The following is a 16,517-nucleotide window of genomic DNA, read 5'->3' as shown; positions in this document are numbered from 1 at the left end:
CCTTCACTTTTTTTAGTACCTGAGAATATTCATTATTATGTGCATTTTTGCTAATGTCAGGAATTAATGTCCACTGAACATCTTTTGTGCTTGCTCAGAAAAGTAAGTTTTTGAGACAGCAACTTACAGCAATTTTTTTAGTGAGGAAACCTCTGTTCATGAGTCAACAGCATCTTTCTAAGACAGAAGGAGAATTGTCTTTGCAACCTTTACAGATAGGATTTTAGGTCTGCTTTTATTTGACAAGAGAGAGTCTATTTAGCACTATTTCTGACAACATGTCTTAATGAAACCTGTACTCTTGATGCCATTAGTGGCATTTATCCAATAATAGTGATAACTGCTCCAACGAGCCAGGTCTGTTGTCAGCCTCAGCTCACTGAAATTGAATTGGAATAAAAACATGAAATCTAAATGAAAGTAATACACTAAATCAAAAGAAAAATAAAGGCTGAAAGTCTGTTACTGATATGAATTGTGTAAAATATTGTTTAAAGTATTATTATGACAGATTCTTTCCTGGAGTGGTATTCACTATTCTAGGCTGGAGAGAGGCAAAATTGCATTGTAATGTGATCTTACAGCAAATAACAGAGCAATTTTATCACATTTATTCAATAATATATGTATTACAGCTTTGCTGAGGTTGTAATATAGCAATAACTAAATGAAGCATGTGATAATATGCTATCATATCTAATCTGGAGAGAAGGTACAAATCTTTCCTTAGACTGGTTTTCTGCCTCCTGAAGAAGGAATTGATTATTTAGGCTGCTTGCAATCTGTGTTGTTTCAGAGCACAATATGTTGCCTTAGACTGTTCCCAGGTCATATGAACTCCATCCTTAGAGGGTCATCAAGACCCAGCTGGATAAAGCCCAGGGCAACCTGGACTGATATCACAGCTGACTGTGCTTTGAGCAGGGTTTGGGCTGGAGACTTCTTGAGATCCCTTCCAGCAGGAATTTTCCTGTGATCCTATGGTCCCAAAATTTTAAAACCTGAATAGACGTAATAACATACTTAATGAAGATTTCAAATCTAAAGGAAAGAGTCTTTCAATAGATTAATGTAAACACTTATCTGCTCCCATCTCAATGATTTAAGAGTGACCTGAAAGCAGTGGTGCTCCTTTCTGTGGAAATTACTATGTTCCAGCTTCTCTTTTGAGAAGTTTCTGACCGTTTTTTCTTACAGCTGCAGAAAACTACTAATAGTTATTTAATCTTTGTGCAATATCATAACATATGTCCTATTGTGTTGCCACTGACTGTGTTTCCCCCAGCGAGATGAAATGAGAGCTAATCAAATGTTATAGGGGTACTCAGCCTCTCCTGACACCTTTTGCTAAACACTGTCTGCTGAGCATCTCTTTATTGAAGAAAATTGATTTTTCCCTCCAAATTTAATGTGAAATTCAATTATCAAATTGAACAGGCAAAGCTGTAACTGTATTTATGTTACTTCTGGGTCAAGACCCTTTTTTGCTGGTGTTTTACCTTTCTATCTTGCCAGACCACTTATTGTATTGCAAGTCCTTCCTCCAAGTAATCTACATTAGAAATTGGTCTTCCATTAGAGAGAGTACTTGGGTTATAGGAAAATTGAAAAGCCCTCAGCAACAGATTAATAGAATAAAAGAGTAACAGATGAGAAAATTGTAAATCTATACATAGAAATTTCAAATTTATTCATATTTTATTCTCCAAAGTTATTTGAAAATGTGCTTATGATTGAAAGCTACTCATTAGCAAAGGTAAAAATTTGTAGCTTTTACCATCAATTGATTTACAACTCTCATAGCAGTAGCCAGTAGAAGGGCTTTTTTTAAATGGCTTGACATATGGGGAACAGCTAAAGATGTTTTAGGAACTGTAGGGACTCAAAACAACTTGTGAAAATTTCAGGGTGATATATCAACCTGATGCATTTTGTTTAAATATATGTGGAAATTATTTCAGACAGAATGAAAGCTCAGTAGTTTGTTGGTAAACATAGCAGAGCTCTCCTGCTCCACTGAATAGGCCAAACTGTCCCTCCAGTCCTGACTTTGTTCTTTTACTAATAATGTTCAATTCAGCTTTGGATTCCCTGTAGCACCAAGTGAGAAAGTGTAGGAACTTTGAACAGCCAAGTAATTGAGTCCATCTGAGTGAGGCAATAAGAGACACACAACTCTCCTGCTTTGTGGCATCCCATGGGAGCTCCATGCTGAGCAACTTTCTCAGCATACCAACAAGCCATCCTAAATTTCATTTATAGGCAAATTTGGCATCCTTCCAGTGAATGAAAAAACAAATTAGGAGGAAAAAAAAATAGAGTTACAACCTTGTTTCATTCTGTGCTTATCTCACTGATTCGGTGTGTTCTGATTGAACAGCCTGGCTCCTGCGGGATCACCAGGCTGGAGCTTCCCAGGAACCTGTCTTGCACTGCTCCTAAATCCACTGTGACAAGCTCTACCAGCAGACTGCGTTGGCTGCGCTGCTGGGGGATTTTACTGGGTCAGGTATCTCAGACAGAAAGATCAAAAGTCCATCCTAAGCCTCTGTACCAGCACACGGAAGGGGGTGGGGGTAAGTTATGGCACAGGAGGGAATTTCTGCCTTTGCAGGGAGATTTCTGTAAATTGAATAATGAGCTGGACAGACTGGAGACAGTTTTCTGTGAGTGACCCTTGTAAGACAGTCCTGAAAATCATGGCCCAGAACAAGCATTTTTATCTTCAAATGATTTTTACAAAGTATTGTTCTAACAGTACATTTGGTTTAAAACTCTTGATATAATTATAGTACAGCATTTACAGATGTTTTGATTTGCATTTCAGGACCCAGAAAAGCACAAAATTCCCTGGTATAATTGGGCAAAATAGAGATCCTTCTGCAGAAAGCTGTGGTTGTGGGGTCTGAGCTCTCCCATCTGCTCCCCAGAGAGGCAGGTGCACCCCTGATCCCAACAGGCTGCAGCTGCCCCCCAGGCTGGCACCTAGCTGGGCACTGAGGGGATAAAGCAGGACACTGTGACAGTAAACCCTGCATGGAGCAGGTTATAGGATATGTTTTGGCAACACATCTGCCCTAGGGTCAAAAGGGTGGCCAGAAATGGTGGCATCACAGTTGACCTTTCTCCTTGAACTTTCACTGTATAGATGGCAAAGGCAAATCTCTTACTCTGTGTAGATGATTGTCTAGAACATGAACTTAAATGGAAAAAATTAAGGCAATGTTTGAACAAATATCTTCAGTCTTAAAACAGGGGTTCAGTTGCAAAGCTTTTGATTTATCACCATAGTCACATCACAAATAGAAAGAACGAGCTTCCACCGAAGACATTGAACATGACTAAGATAGAATTACAGAGATATTTTTATCTCCGTGTGTGTATATGTGCATCTCTATTTCTTCACCTTCTGCAGTGCTCTGAAATGGTATGACATGGAGACACAGAGCTTTCCTGAGCATCTGTGCTAAATGAACACTGTAAAAGAGGTTTCCCTAGCAACACAAACCATATGTAATAGCTTAAAATAGCTTTTCTCCGACTCCTAGGATTTCTTAGTGGGTTTCTCACAATTTCCATTTAAATCAAGGTGTATTTGCCCAGTTCAAAAAGGTTCTTCATTTTCTCGACTTCTATTAAAACAAACAGGCTTTGAAAATCCTCATTTCTTGCAAGAATGCCTCCCTTCCTCTTGACTTCTAATTTATCAGGTAAACTGAAGCATGGCAAATGGTGACAGTTGTAGTCCACTTTCTCAAATCTATTGTCTTTGTTTGCTATTCATTTTATTATAAATATATTGATGTCTACTTAGTGTAATGGGAAAGTTCTAGCTAAAGTAATAGACTTTGATTTTTTTGATATTAGTATAATGAGAAGATAAAATGTGCAACTATATAATATAATGAATCAGTCATAGTGTACATGAATTCCACTTTGCATCTGTGTAGCAGTTTGCAGTCAAATTCAGATACCTGAAAACCCTGCTCAGTTCTTACCATGTCCCTTGGAAAATGCTCTCTTTAACATGAGTAAACAGTGATACCAAGAGGTTGAGTGATTTCTCTGAGTTAATAGAAGGAGCAGGTGAAAATTTTGAGATATAATCCATGGATATTTTCAGATCCTTTTCAAAAGTTTAAGAGGTAGAAATTAAGTCAAGTGTTGATACACAGGTAGGAAATCTAGATTTTTGTCCCAAGGTTTTCAAACTGAAGAAAAGACCAGGTACCAGGCATTGCTTTCTTTTACACTAAATATGTTTGTTTAGCCTAAGTGTGTTTTAGTTGAGAAAGCAATAAAGCAAACTTTTAATCCTGTATACTCCATGTGCTGTTTCAGTGCTGAATTAAGGCAGCCTCGTGCAACTGCAAATCACAGCATGAGAATACAGTACCCATTTCCTAACAAAATATTTTTACACTCTAGCCATTTAGATGTTATATATTTCAACCTCTAATGAAGGCAGAGTGTTCCTTTAAATATTTGTAGTTCTCCTCCTTGTTCCCTGTGAGCAGCAGGCAGGTTTTAATGAAATATTTTGATTTTTCCAATAGAATGGAAACAGTTACTACGATGCAGTCAAAGGTGTTTTATGCTTATAATTATTGGATGGGCAGAATTGCTGTAAAGAGCCAGGCCCTCTGCTCATGTTCTACCTATTCTAATTCACTTTGAATTGAGCTCTCCCTATTAAGTGTTTTCTTCCGAAGGAAGGGAAGAGGTGGGCTGGGAGAGGATTTGCTCTCAGAGCTGTGTGGGACATTCCTGTTGGTGGAGCCACTGAGGTGGAGTCTGACGTCACAGAGGGGGAAATTTGGGTATAACTTCGTTTTAGAGACTTTTTCTGAAGTTTTTCCTGTACTTATCTTAAGCTCTTTCTGTGAACCCCAACAGTTCCAGAACTTTGTTTTTGAATTCATTTTACCTGCATATCAATAGGTATGCCTTACACAAGCCATATTCTTTATATTATCACCTGATATAGTCACTCCCTAAATACAGTATCATTATTTTATTCTAGCAGAATGAAAGGAGCTAAACCAAACAGGTCTATATTGTGTCAACTTTGTTGTTTGACTGTAACAAACAAACCCCTATAATTTTTAAATATGAAAGATCTCAGTAATGTTCATCATTACAGTATTTCAAAGTAAACAATTCAGCTCTTCCGAGGGTGAAAATAAATAGTTCCTTTCTTTCAGAACTGTCTGGCTATAACTTTCAAACCCAGCAAACCCTGACCCCCTTTTCCAAGAATGCATCAACAGCCATAGATTTCTTGTTGATCTTTCAATTGCATGTGCTCAGTATGCCTGTAAAAACTGCTTTGCATTGGGCACATGTGTTTAATCATCTCCTTAACTTTTTCTGGAGACATTAAGAAGTGATTTTAAGACCAGTAATAACTCTTTAAAAAGTAATTTAACAGCTGTCTTTGCCCTGAGTGAGCTCTATGGAGCGAAAATGAGAAGATAATTGAATCATAAAAAAATTGTTTTGAAATGAATGGAGTTGTCCTAGTTTCTTAAATTACTATTAAATGGTATTTTTTTCTCTTGCCTGTAATAACTCATCTTTGAAAGCTAGACATGTAAAATGTAGGCCTCTAAAATATTGTGTGTTTCTAGTAAGCCATATTATTTCTCATTTTAGCATTCTTAGTGGGTGGACAGAGTTAGACTTGATGACATCCAGAGGTTCTTTTCAGCTTAAATTTTTCTATTATTCTATTTATGCAGCTATGAAAAAAATATTTTTAATAAATATTCACTCTTTCCACAGGGTGAATACAACATTAATTCCAAAATACAAACCTACTTATCCCTTTCTTCTTTAATAGAGTTTCAGCCCTCTTTGATTTCACATGCTTTTTGCTTTTTTGAATTCTTCAGAAAATGTCATAATAGAAGATGAGAGTAGGAATAAAATCTGAGGATGCCTTTGAGACATATTGATTCTAATTTCTGTACCAAGAGCTCTTGTATGAGGCCAAAGCGTTTGTTTAGTCAGAATCGATTCATTGGTCACTGTTCATTGATTACTGACTGCTGGGAAAAACATGATTCTCCTCTTAGATTTTAATCCTGCATCCAATACCACTTACTAAAACTTTATAGATGTTCTATAGTTGGCAAACATTAGATATCAAATTTTCTTGGTTATTCTCACCTGTAATTTTCAACCAGCTGGGACTGAATTTCCGTACACTTCTATGAAAACTCAGCTTGATGTTCACTGAGTATCTCATGTGCTACGTGTGCCTTTGTTCAGTTCAGAGCTACAACCAAAGGAGTCTCTGGCACTTGCAGATGCAGCATCTCAGTGATGCCAATGGCAACCATTCCCTGGAATGTGCCCTCAATCCCTGCTCCCATCAGCTCTTCCACCCCACCAAAGCCCTGCAGGGCTTGTGGGCTATTCAAGCAGCACCTCTGAGAGATCAGCCACAAAATCTTGAATAACCCATTTCAAGTGTCTCCAGTTTCAAATTCATATTTTGACCTTCAGCTAAAGATCATTCCTAGAAGACAATTAGTTTTTCCTTGTCCCTGGGGTAGCATTGAAGCATTTTGGTTTTCCGCAGCAGATTTGCATAAAATCACATTTTATAAATATACTCCTGAAATAGGTATTCAATTGCTATAAGTGCTAAAGAAACTGCAAAATTTTCCTCAAGACACAAACATAATTTCTTTTCCTAGTTGTTAAGTCTTGCCAAATTCTACAGTGTAAAAGTAATATAATTATTATTTCTAAGCACTCAGAAATGAGAGAAGATTAACAGTCAGCAAGAATTTGCCAAGAACAACATGTCCAAGCAAACCAAAGTGCCTCATTAACAGCTTTTAGTAGACATTATGGAGAACAGAAAATAAGTGGTTGTCATTTATATCTTGGACATGAGAATATTGTTTAACACTGTCTCAGACAGTCTGAAGTTCAACCTGAAAGACTGTTTGGAGTAAACCATTATGGAATGAGTGAGAAACTGGTTTGAAATCATGCTATTAAAGTAATTATCAATGGTTCATTGATAAATAGGAAGGTAAATCAAATGGGGTTCCTGAGGAACTTAGCACTGAAATTCCACTACAACTTCTCATAAACTTTCTAAATTGCTTTAAGGAAGGAAGAAATAAAGAGAAATCTCTGATAGGAACTGTATTACCATTGAAGATCCTGCCAAGCTGAGAAGAGCTGCGAGTGTATTTGGGCATAGGATCAGAACTGAATATTAAATCAGTAAATAAGAATTGAATAATAAATCAGCCCATTGGAGACATTATCTGAAACTTGAAATGGAATCTCTGTGCAAAGTACTTTTTTGGGGGGAACAATAATTGCAAAAATATACAGATGGTTTGGGAACAGGTCTTTGGTACAGGGGCAGGAGTTTCTTATGAATCACAAGCCAGTCATGGGCAGTAGCAGCATGTTGTTGAGAAAAAATAAAACCAAAACAACCACTGAACAGGATATTCAAACAGATTTTTAGTCAGGATGACACATAAGTAATCCAGTTCTCGCTAGAATTGCCAGACTCCAACAGGAACACATCCAGATCTGTCCCCAGTACTGCAAGTACAGACAGACAGGCTGGGGACACACAGGGCAGCAATGAAAATATCATAGCTGTCAGACAGAGGGCTTCTGAAAAAAAAAGACTGCAAGAATTGCAGCTCTTTAGGCTTACAGCAATTTGAAACATTTGAAAAAATTGTATAAAGAAGAATAGTGTGGGAATAAAAGGAATAAGGGGAACAATATGCTACCTATATCCATCAGTGAAAGATCAAGGAAATAAGGAGCTTAAATTGTATTACAGATAACCAAGGAAGCACCTAAACATAACTGCTCCAACTTTGTCACAGTGGTGCCTGACTAGATGTCCAACATTCTTTACATTTTTAAACCTTTTATTTGTTAAAGTTGAGATTTTTCAAAAGCTTTTTTTTTCAGAATGCTGGAGGTTCAGTGAATATAAAACTGGAGTAGTTTAGTTTTAGCAATAAAGGCTGCTGTGCTGCGGGATTAGAAATCATCCATTATAAACTTTTACTTTGTGCATCAGAGATGGTTCATGGAGAATTCTTACTCATGAGGGGGAAACAGTGTCACGATGTACCTCTGAATGCAGCACTTTGTCATCTCCTCTGCACAGGGCACATCACAGTCCTTCCAGTCACTGGGGCCTTGTGATTCACTGTCAGTCATTCTCATGCGTGGGTGGTAGGACTGCTTATTTGGATACCCAGAACTGTACTCTCAGTGCCAAAAAACTTGTTTGACCAGTGGTTTCATAGAATAATTCATATATTCCATTCTCATTAGGAAAATTATCACCTGTTTTCTTGTTCGGAAACTGTCTTTTATATTGAAAAATTAGGCAGGCATCATTTCAGTGAGCATCTGTTGCAAACATTGGAGGACTTGGTGTGTGTGAAGTGTAGTGGCTCTCCCCAGTAAAATGCTCAGGAGAAAAAAAACACAACAGCATCTGTCCCTGATGTGTGCCACATTAGGTAACCAAAAAAGCAGCAACCTAGGAGCAAGAAACTGGGGTCAGGTACTGCACTCTGATTTTTTTCATTTACACCTTTTCGGTATCTTCTAGGATACTGCAGCAACTAAAAGAGTATTTTTCCTCGTGGTACCTTCATTTCACACAGAAATGTGAGCCAAGACTGTCATCTGCTACTGGAATTAAAAATAGAAGTCAAGGGAAAACCCTTACATGGGGGATAACACCCAAAATAGTCATGTGCACGTATGTGTGTGTATCTGTATGTCAGAGACAGTGAGGGAAATAGTCTGATAGCTATTTTCATAAAGCTAAAACAAAAAGGAAAAAACAAAAGTTTTCAAGTCTTAAGGTGAGTTATTAAATAGCTGTACATCAGAAGTAGTAACCACAGAAAAGCATTGCCTTTGGGAGGATACTCCTCCCGAGTTATATCTTTCCATGTGCATCATGACCAGCTGCTTGGATTATGACATCAAAAGATTCTTTGACGATTAATTAGAAGGATATTTTGTCTCATATGGGAAATTAGAAACCATGTGTCTTTAGCAAAACTAGAGTTTGTCCCTAAGTAGAGTTTGTCAGCAAGTTTTCAGCCATAAGATTAGGAGGAAAAAATACATGAGAGAAAAACCATGAATGAATGATATATTTGTTATTGAAATCTAACTGCTTTTGGGCAAGTAGGAACACATACTTCACCAGCACACATGGTGTGCAATAGCACAGGTACAGAATCCCAAACCTAGCAGGGATGCAGAAATGGATGTGGCAGAGTAGCATAATGTTATAAATGCTGGGCACAGTCTCACATGCAAAGGTCGACACAGTCAGGCCTGTGAGTCCAGACTTTATCAAAGGGAGTAACCATAGTAATTCATTACCATGATTCTTCTTGTCAGGAGGCTCCAGTGCTCTGTCAGTTTGTGTGTTCAGTGTGTGCTCAGGTGTTGCACAGACGAGCAAAGTTTTTGTCATCCTAACAGTCAAATCCTCCCAGTTTGTGCTGGTGTCTCTGGACACTGCCAGATCACTTTCTGGGTAGCTATTCAGGTTTTAGGCAGTATCTGTGGTTTTTTCACCTGTTTGGAGGTCCCAATCCTCATTCATGGAATAGATTGGTGAGAATCAGGTCAGTAAATATATATTGTCCATTGCTCATCTCTTTTTCAAACTATAGATGCAACTTCCAGAAGGAAGCAGGTCAAGGCCTGTCATTTTGGGTGCTTCTGGTTTGGTACTTGTTGAACCTGCTCCCTGAGCAACACTGACAAGACAGTCTCCAGGCACATTGGGAGCCTGTTCTTACCCTTATGCAAATAACTCATTTATTCATCTGTTATGACCTAGCAGGTATTGGCTGGTCACAACTGGCTACTATTGGGAAAAACTAAGGAGTTCTGGTCAATTAAGCCCTCATTTATTTTGATTTTTTTTTTTTTTTGAGATATTATTCGTGAGCAAGCCTATGAGTCAGAAGAGTTCCTTTAAGTCTTTCACTATTTAATTTGGGTACAGGAATACCAAAATGGATTGAAGAAAGCAGAAACAAGCATATCGATGATCATGTATGCAAAATGGAACTGTTGTTTGGGACTTTCTCTTTTACCTTTCCTCCTCAATCAACAACCCTTATTTCATCAAACCCCGGGGTACTCTCTCTGTATCACTTATAGCATTAAATCCTGAGGCTTTCAGATAGAGACATCTCAAGTTTTCTGAAGAAATTCAGAATACTGGTTTTGTGTTTCCAAAGTTTCTTCCTAGGAAGCATTAAGCTGTTAGTATAAATTGTTTTCATACTCTGCTCAAGTTGAGGTATTGGCCAGATTTTCTCTCCTTTTCTACTATTTTTAGTGTCCCAGTGACACATAGCAGTGTCCTGTTCTAGAGTCCACCTGAAAATGAGACTTCCAGAGGCAGAGGCCACTTGTCTGCATTGGAGAGAACCACTTTGAAGGTACAGTGCTTTAATGGCATAAAAGGCAAATATGTCTTTGTTGTCCTCAGGTCTGGATGCAAAAGAGCATTTGGCTGCAATACCTGTAATAGCTCATTCTGTGGTGGCTTTAGTGGTGAGAGAAGAAGGGATCAGGGGATCCTGCAAATACCTGATTGTTCAGGTGTGTTAATCACCAGCAGAGCCCGTTGGCTAATACTGATTGTGACTATCTGAAACTTCTAACGATAAAGGAGCCCTGAAATGATTTAAAAGGATGATTTCAAACATATATTGTTCTGAAGACATAGATATAAGGCTGCTTCTCTTTATTTCTTCTTCTCATTATTTCATTTCTACCCAGTCAATTAGCATATTTATTCATGTGTGGCCTGTGCTGGATGCCATAGGGGAAGAGACCTGTGATTTACTTAATGATTTCTGTTGGTACATATTTAAGGAGTTGGAGCTATGTTAAGGTGTCATTAATGATCTGATTTATTTTCTTGAATTAAATTTTAATTATAGAGAAACTGATAGACGTGAATCACATTCTAAACAATTTCTTACCAATTCAGATTTTTAAAGAGGATGTTGAGATAGGTTTTAACCTACAATACACACAGAAAGCTTTTACTGAAAACTTCAAAACACCCCTTATTTGACTAGAACACTATATGATATACATATTCCCAAAAACTATTCTGAAAGCTGAACATTTAAGCAGCTCAAGAGCAGAACTTGAATTTGGATGAATATGAAGGCACAAAACTTAAGGAGGTCTAAGCAGAAACTTATATATAGCTGGAGAAAACATCACATCTTATTTTGGAAGGCAGTGATTTATTATTACCTCCCAAAATGAATTGATTAGGCTTTTCATACCTCCTTCTTCACCTGATATAGAACCTTATTTTGATGAATAAGTGTTCCTTATTTTTCTTCAAATTAAGTTGACTTTCTTTCAAAGGCATGGCTAAAATTACCTTTTTAGGGGGGAATTTGTAATATCATCCAGAATGTTATACTATAAGAACACTGCTTACACATTCCAGACTAGTGCTGTTGTAAACATACAGAACTCCCACAGTCCCACCTCACTGATTTTATTCTGTAATGATTTTATCTCCTACATATTGACTGCTAGGACTGTTTTCCAAATGACATTTTGGAATGCAGATTTTTCTGTTCACTCTGCAGATGTTCCCTCCAGCAGATGCACAACTTGAAAAATAATAACTGCTAAAAATACACAAGCTGCCAGCTTGGTTTGCACTGAGACACTAAGATTTGTATTTAAATGCAGTGTAAGAAATTTGAATTATTCCCAAAGACTAACGGCAATCTCACCAAATGGTGCAAATAATCACATTATAAATGCTTAATTTGAGTCCAAGGTGGTGTGAAGGTGGGGTAAAGTTACTGCTGTATAAGTTAAAAATGCCAACATAATTTTGTAAAGAAATCTTTAAAAACGCTTAATCAAACAGCTGGTGTTAATATTTTATTCTCTGGTATTCGGTACTTAAAAATAGCTCTTCCTTTGTGCTTACACCTTTAAGGTCTCATAGCTGTAATGTTTTTTCACCTGACCTTGCAGAAAATATTTGTCTTAGTGTACTAAACAAGCTGTGAAAGTACTGGGATTTCAAACAAATCTTAAAAAAAAGTAAATAATGATGCTTCCTTTCCACTTAGTTCAAGGTTAATTTTACTTGTCAGGAAGGCATTGAAATAAAAGCAGTGAGAATTGTGAGAGATGGTTGGCAGCCACACACCCTGTGCACCTCCAGCAGTTCCCATTTGTCAAAGTTGCACCCATTGATAAAGTCAGAATGAGGACAGGATTTCAGGAGGCTCCTTTTTTCATTGCACTTACGCATAATACATCAAGAGAAAAAATTAGTATGCTAATTTGAAAAACTGGCAGATTATATTTTTATGGCAGAATTATGAAATGAGGGACCTTAAGCAAAGATCAAAATTCCATGACAATGTTTCCGTTCTTTTTTTAACATGAAGGTGTTCTTATTCATCTGAGTGTGGGTGTGCACATATACAAAGTGAATTAATGCAGTAAGGAACTCTGGCTAAAAACAAAGACAGTTTCAGGGAATAACTTGGATACAAGTCTGTCTTTCTAAGAGCAGACTTTAAAACTCCTACCTCTCTGCAGATTCATCTGTATTTTCTTCTGTGATCATCTGCAACTCCTGTGAGGTTTTACTTGAATCTTCTTTAGCACAGTTTTCCTCTGTGCCTGTTTTGGGAATATCCTCATTTGCTCGGAGCTGTTCTATGAGGTTTTGCTGATGCCAGGCTTGAATAGATCGGTGGTGCACTGGGGTTGGACCCGGCACGGGGGCCAGTATGTTGTGGTGGACGGGGCTGCTGTTCTTCTTCAGCCCATTTCTATCCCGAGAGTGGCTCTTCAACCTGTTCTGCACGGGTGTCCCTCTGTGCTCATATCCTTCCTGCTGATGGCAGCCCCCCGTGCCTGTGGAGCCTTGCGAGGGGTGACTGAACCACCTCCAGCGGAGCCTCAGGATCTGCTTCACATCAAACTCTTTCTTTCCAGATACTGACATTTTTTCAAAAAAAAAAAAAAAAAAAAGGACAAAAGCCTATTCTTTTAGGAAGGAAACGGGTTCTTTGTTATCTCTTGTGTTTCAACTCCTCTTCTTAAGAAAAGGCAACAAAAGAACAAATACCGGTAGCTCTCTCCCTCTCTCTTCTGTTTAATACACTGCAAGCTCTCCCAGGCGATGCTGAGCTGCTGCTAACTGTATAGGTGGGAATCCATACTGACAGGATGATGAGGTCAGACCTTAAACAAGTAAATCAGCTTAGCACAGGAAAGCAGCAACCATAACACTACCCAGCTGCCAGGCTTACACACTCCCAGCACTATAGCGCGGCTCTAATATATAACCCAGCCTCACATGATCCTCAGGGATCCGGAGCTGCAACTTAAGATGCAGGGAAGCACATCCAAATAAAGTGACAAGACTTTCTATCTACCTCACAGCGTTTTCCATCAAGCCTGCTAATGAGCAATGCTGCGTTCCACAGAAGATTTGGAGAGGATTCTTTCAGGCAGATTTTTGGTAACGAGTCACCGTGGAACTATCCTGCAGCTCGTTTCCTTAAGGATTTGCATTTGTTTGTCTTGCTATGTAAAATTCCTGCAAATGGCCTCAGTGTGGTAGCACTCACCTAAAGGAGAGGCAGCGTTTGAATACATGGTGCAGAACTGGATGTATTTTCTCACCTCCAGAAAGATTTCTCAATATAATTGCAGGGGGATGAGAAGAGAGGGAGGGAGCTCAGGAAAATCGGAGATGTGCTCTCTGAATGACTGTATCTGTGGAAAACACAGTTTCCTGGCTAAGTGCCTGTGTAAACACCCTTTCCCATCCTGCTCTCAGTTTCTCACGGACACTGAAATGCTTCTGATATTTTTTTGAAAACACCTTTCTTTGCTTTCTTTTGATAGTGTACTCTGTAACATGTTTTCAGCAAATTTAATAGAGGATATGTATTCCTTCCCCTCCCTTGGTTACTAGGCAGGGCTCTGAGAACTGTCCCCTTTGTGTTTGGAAATAATGTACACAGAGTGTTTGCATGTGCAAATTGAGGATAAATGAATGAACTGTGTTTTTTTTATTATGCTATATTCTCCAAGGGTGACTACTGATGATCTACCCAACTGTAAGCAGAAATAGAAAAAACTGTAACACAGAGTCAATAGAACAGGATTCAGAGCTAAAGGAGGATACCCCGTTCTAAGATACCTTCTTACTTCTCCTCTTCAGACCTTCTCATATTAACTTCCTTTTTCTGTGTTTTTGTTGTGAATTTTTCTTCTTTTTTTACCTCATTTCTACTGACAGGACATTGAACCTTCAAATGATAAGGTCTACCCATCTTTTCTCTTTCGGCTGCATAGAATACAAACAGAGAAATGTGAAGTAGAGTTTTGAGGGAAAAAAGGAGAGTATAGGACTAAGGAATCATCAGCCTTTATGCTGGGCTCTCCAGGTCCTGTCCTATTCATTGTTTTCAAGAAAATTATATGAAGCATTATGGACTGATGCATGTGAGAGAAACTGCAGGATGAGTGAAGAACAGTAAAATAGTTGACAGGTATCATACTATATAGATATGTAGAGGGAAAGACTTTGTGCAAAAGAAAACCTCTTTGAAACAGTTGCCCATAAAAGGTAGAAAGGAAGAAGTTGAAGAAAGATTTGACAGACATAGTCAATGCATATTTGTTGCTATAGAGAACACTGAGGCTGAGCTGTTGCAATTAAATGTACATTACCCAGACTTCATTTTATGTGCTATAGGAATAGGTAAAAACTAGCAAACTGGTTCAACTTCTAATAAGTCATATTAAGAAGAAGGTATATAAAAGCCTGTTCATGCATTTCATAGGGGGTTTCAATTTAAACTTGTTGAGAATATAAACTAACAAAGAAGATGTTCCCAAACTTCAGGGATTTAAGAGAATTTATATGGAATGAATGGATAAGTAAAAAGTCTGGGCGTTGAGTAAGAGAGATTACCATATGTCCAGTGGTCAGTGTAAACTCTTTTTGAGACATAAATGTTTCAGAAATTTTTTCTTGCATTACGACTGTAGGTATTTAATGCAATGTTCCTTGACTTTTCAATTTCAGCCTACACACCTATGGATGTTCTTCTTTTCAACTTCCTACAAGTAATGAGACAGTGATATCTATATATATTCCTCAGGATTGCCTACATGGCAATCTGACATCTATTTTAAGGAGGGAACCTCTATGTACCAAGTTAATGAAATAATTTATTATGAAGTCTTGTAGAGGTGGACAGAGAACACGGTTTCTCGCTCCTATTTAATCAGGTCATTGAGCTATCTCAGCAGCTCTGTCAGCTCCTCTTAGCAACAGCTCTGATACATTTAATCCATATTTTTTCACCATGTCACAAAGCTTCTGTCATTTTCCTTTCCTTAAATCCCTTTTGCAGAAATCATCTTTTACTCCAAGATATCATCATAAGTGTATTTCCTGAATTTTACTGGAGAATGTATAAACAGCACTTCTTTTTGTGAATTACTTGGATTCCTGCTAAATCAGTACATGTTTTAGTAGATATAAAGTGTGTTTAGCTAAAATTGATATAGTAAAACTGGACATTTGCTGAAGAGACTGTCTTACTCAAGCAGTCAGCTTGAGTCAGCACAGAGTATGTTTCAGGTAGGGCTTAAGTAGATTACTTTTCACCCAGCTTTTCACTGTTCTGGCTAAAATTTCAATGTGCTATATTAGGACAGTATAAGTGATTTGATAGCCCAAAACTTCAGGCCTGAAATTATTAGAAGTGGGTATGGGATATATATTTGTAGAAACCTGGTGCAGCTTTATGCCACATACCTGCTTTTAATCATTTAGATCTATGTTCTGGTGAGCCAACTAATTCCCTTGGCAGTTTCTTTATAAATCTGTCATACTTTTAGGTGTATCTCTGACTGGGTTCAAACTGCTAAATGGGAAAATTTATATGATTTTCCTGTTTTTATTATTCCTAATTTAATACCTTTGGTCTCATTTAGATGAATAGCGACCAGAACAGCAATAATTTTTCCCCTCATGGTTGGAAGTTTCCAAAGAACAGGATTTTTCATGGCTATAGCAATTCTGGCCAAGGCCATCATGAGGGTCAGGTAGCTGGAAAGTATGATGGATGAGGGGAGGCAGCTACAAACGAATTTGTTCAACCTCATGAAGAAAAGGCTCGGGGGCATTTTATTGCTGCCTGCAGGTACCTGATGGGAGAGTGGAGAGGTGAAAGAATCAGGCTGGTTTGGAGGTGCCCACTGACAGGACAAGAGACAACAGACATGTGTTGGCACATGGGAAATCTGAGTAGATAGAAGAAAACTTTCTACCTGTGAGGGGATCAAGCAGGTGGGAGGAGGTTGCCAAGAGAGGCTGTGGCATCTCCTTCGAAGAGAGTAGGATCTACTTAGGGTGGTGAGACACAGGCACAGAGAAAAGCTGTGGC

At 38.2% G+C, this 16,517-nt stretch overlaps 1 protein-coding gene across 2 annotated transcripts in view; it reads right to left on the bottom strand.

Annotated features, from left to right (window-relative positions):
* Positions 1-13,798, bottom strand: part of KLHL4 (kelch like family member 4) — a 37,344-nt gene extending 23,546 nt beyond the window's left edge. For both annotated transcript variants that reach the window (XM_027911468.1, XM_027911470.1), the window contains exons 1-2: positions 13,680-13,798; positions 12,630-13,044 (exon numbers count right to left, since the gene is read on the bottom strand). In XM_027911468.1, coding sequence (XP_027767269.1) covers positions 12,630-13,044; positions 13,680-13,707 — 443 coding nt within the window. In that variant the 5' untranslated portion in view covers positions 13,708-13,798. The remainder of the gene's footprint in view (positions 1-12,629; positions 13,045-13,679) is intronic.
* Between the last annotated feature and the right edge of the window lie 2,719 nt (positions 13,799-16,517).

This window comes from Empidonax traillii, unplaced genomic scaffold (genome assembly GCF_003031625.1).
Source record: "Empidonax traillii isolate 1590-97213 ecotype Southwest subspecies unplaced genomic scaffold, ASM303162v1 scaffold32:size1966603, whole genome shotgun sequence".
Lineage (NCBI taxonomy): Eukaryota > Metazoa > Chordata > Aves > Passeriformes > Tyrannidae > Empidonax > Empidonax traillii.
The sequence above is the reverse complement of the archived record's forward strand: the minus strand, read 5'-3'. Positions and strand labels throughout refer to the sequence as shown.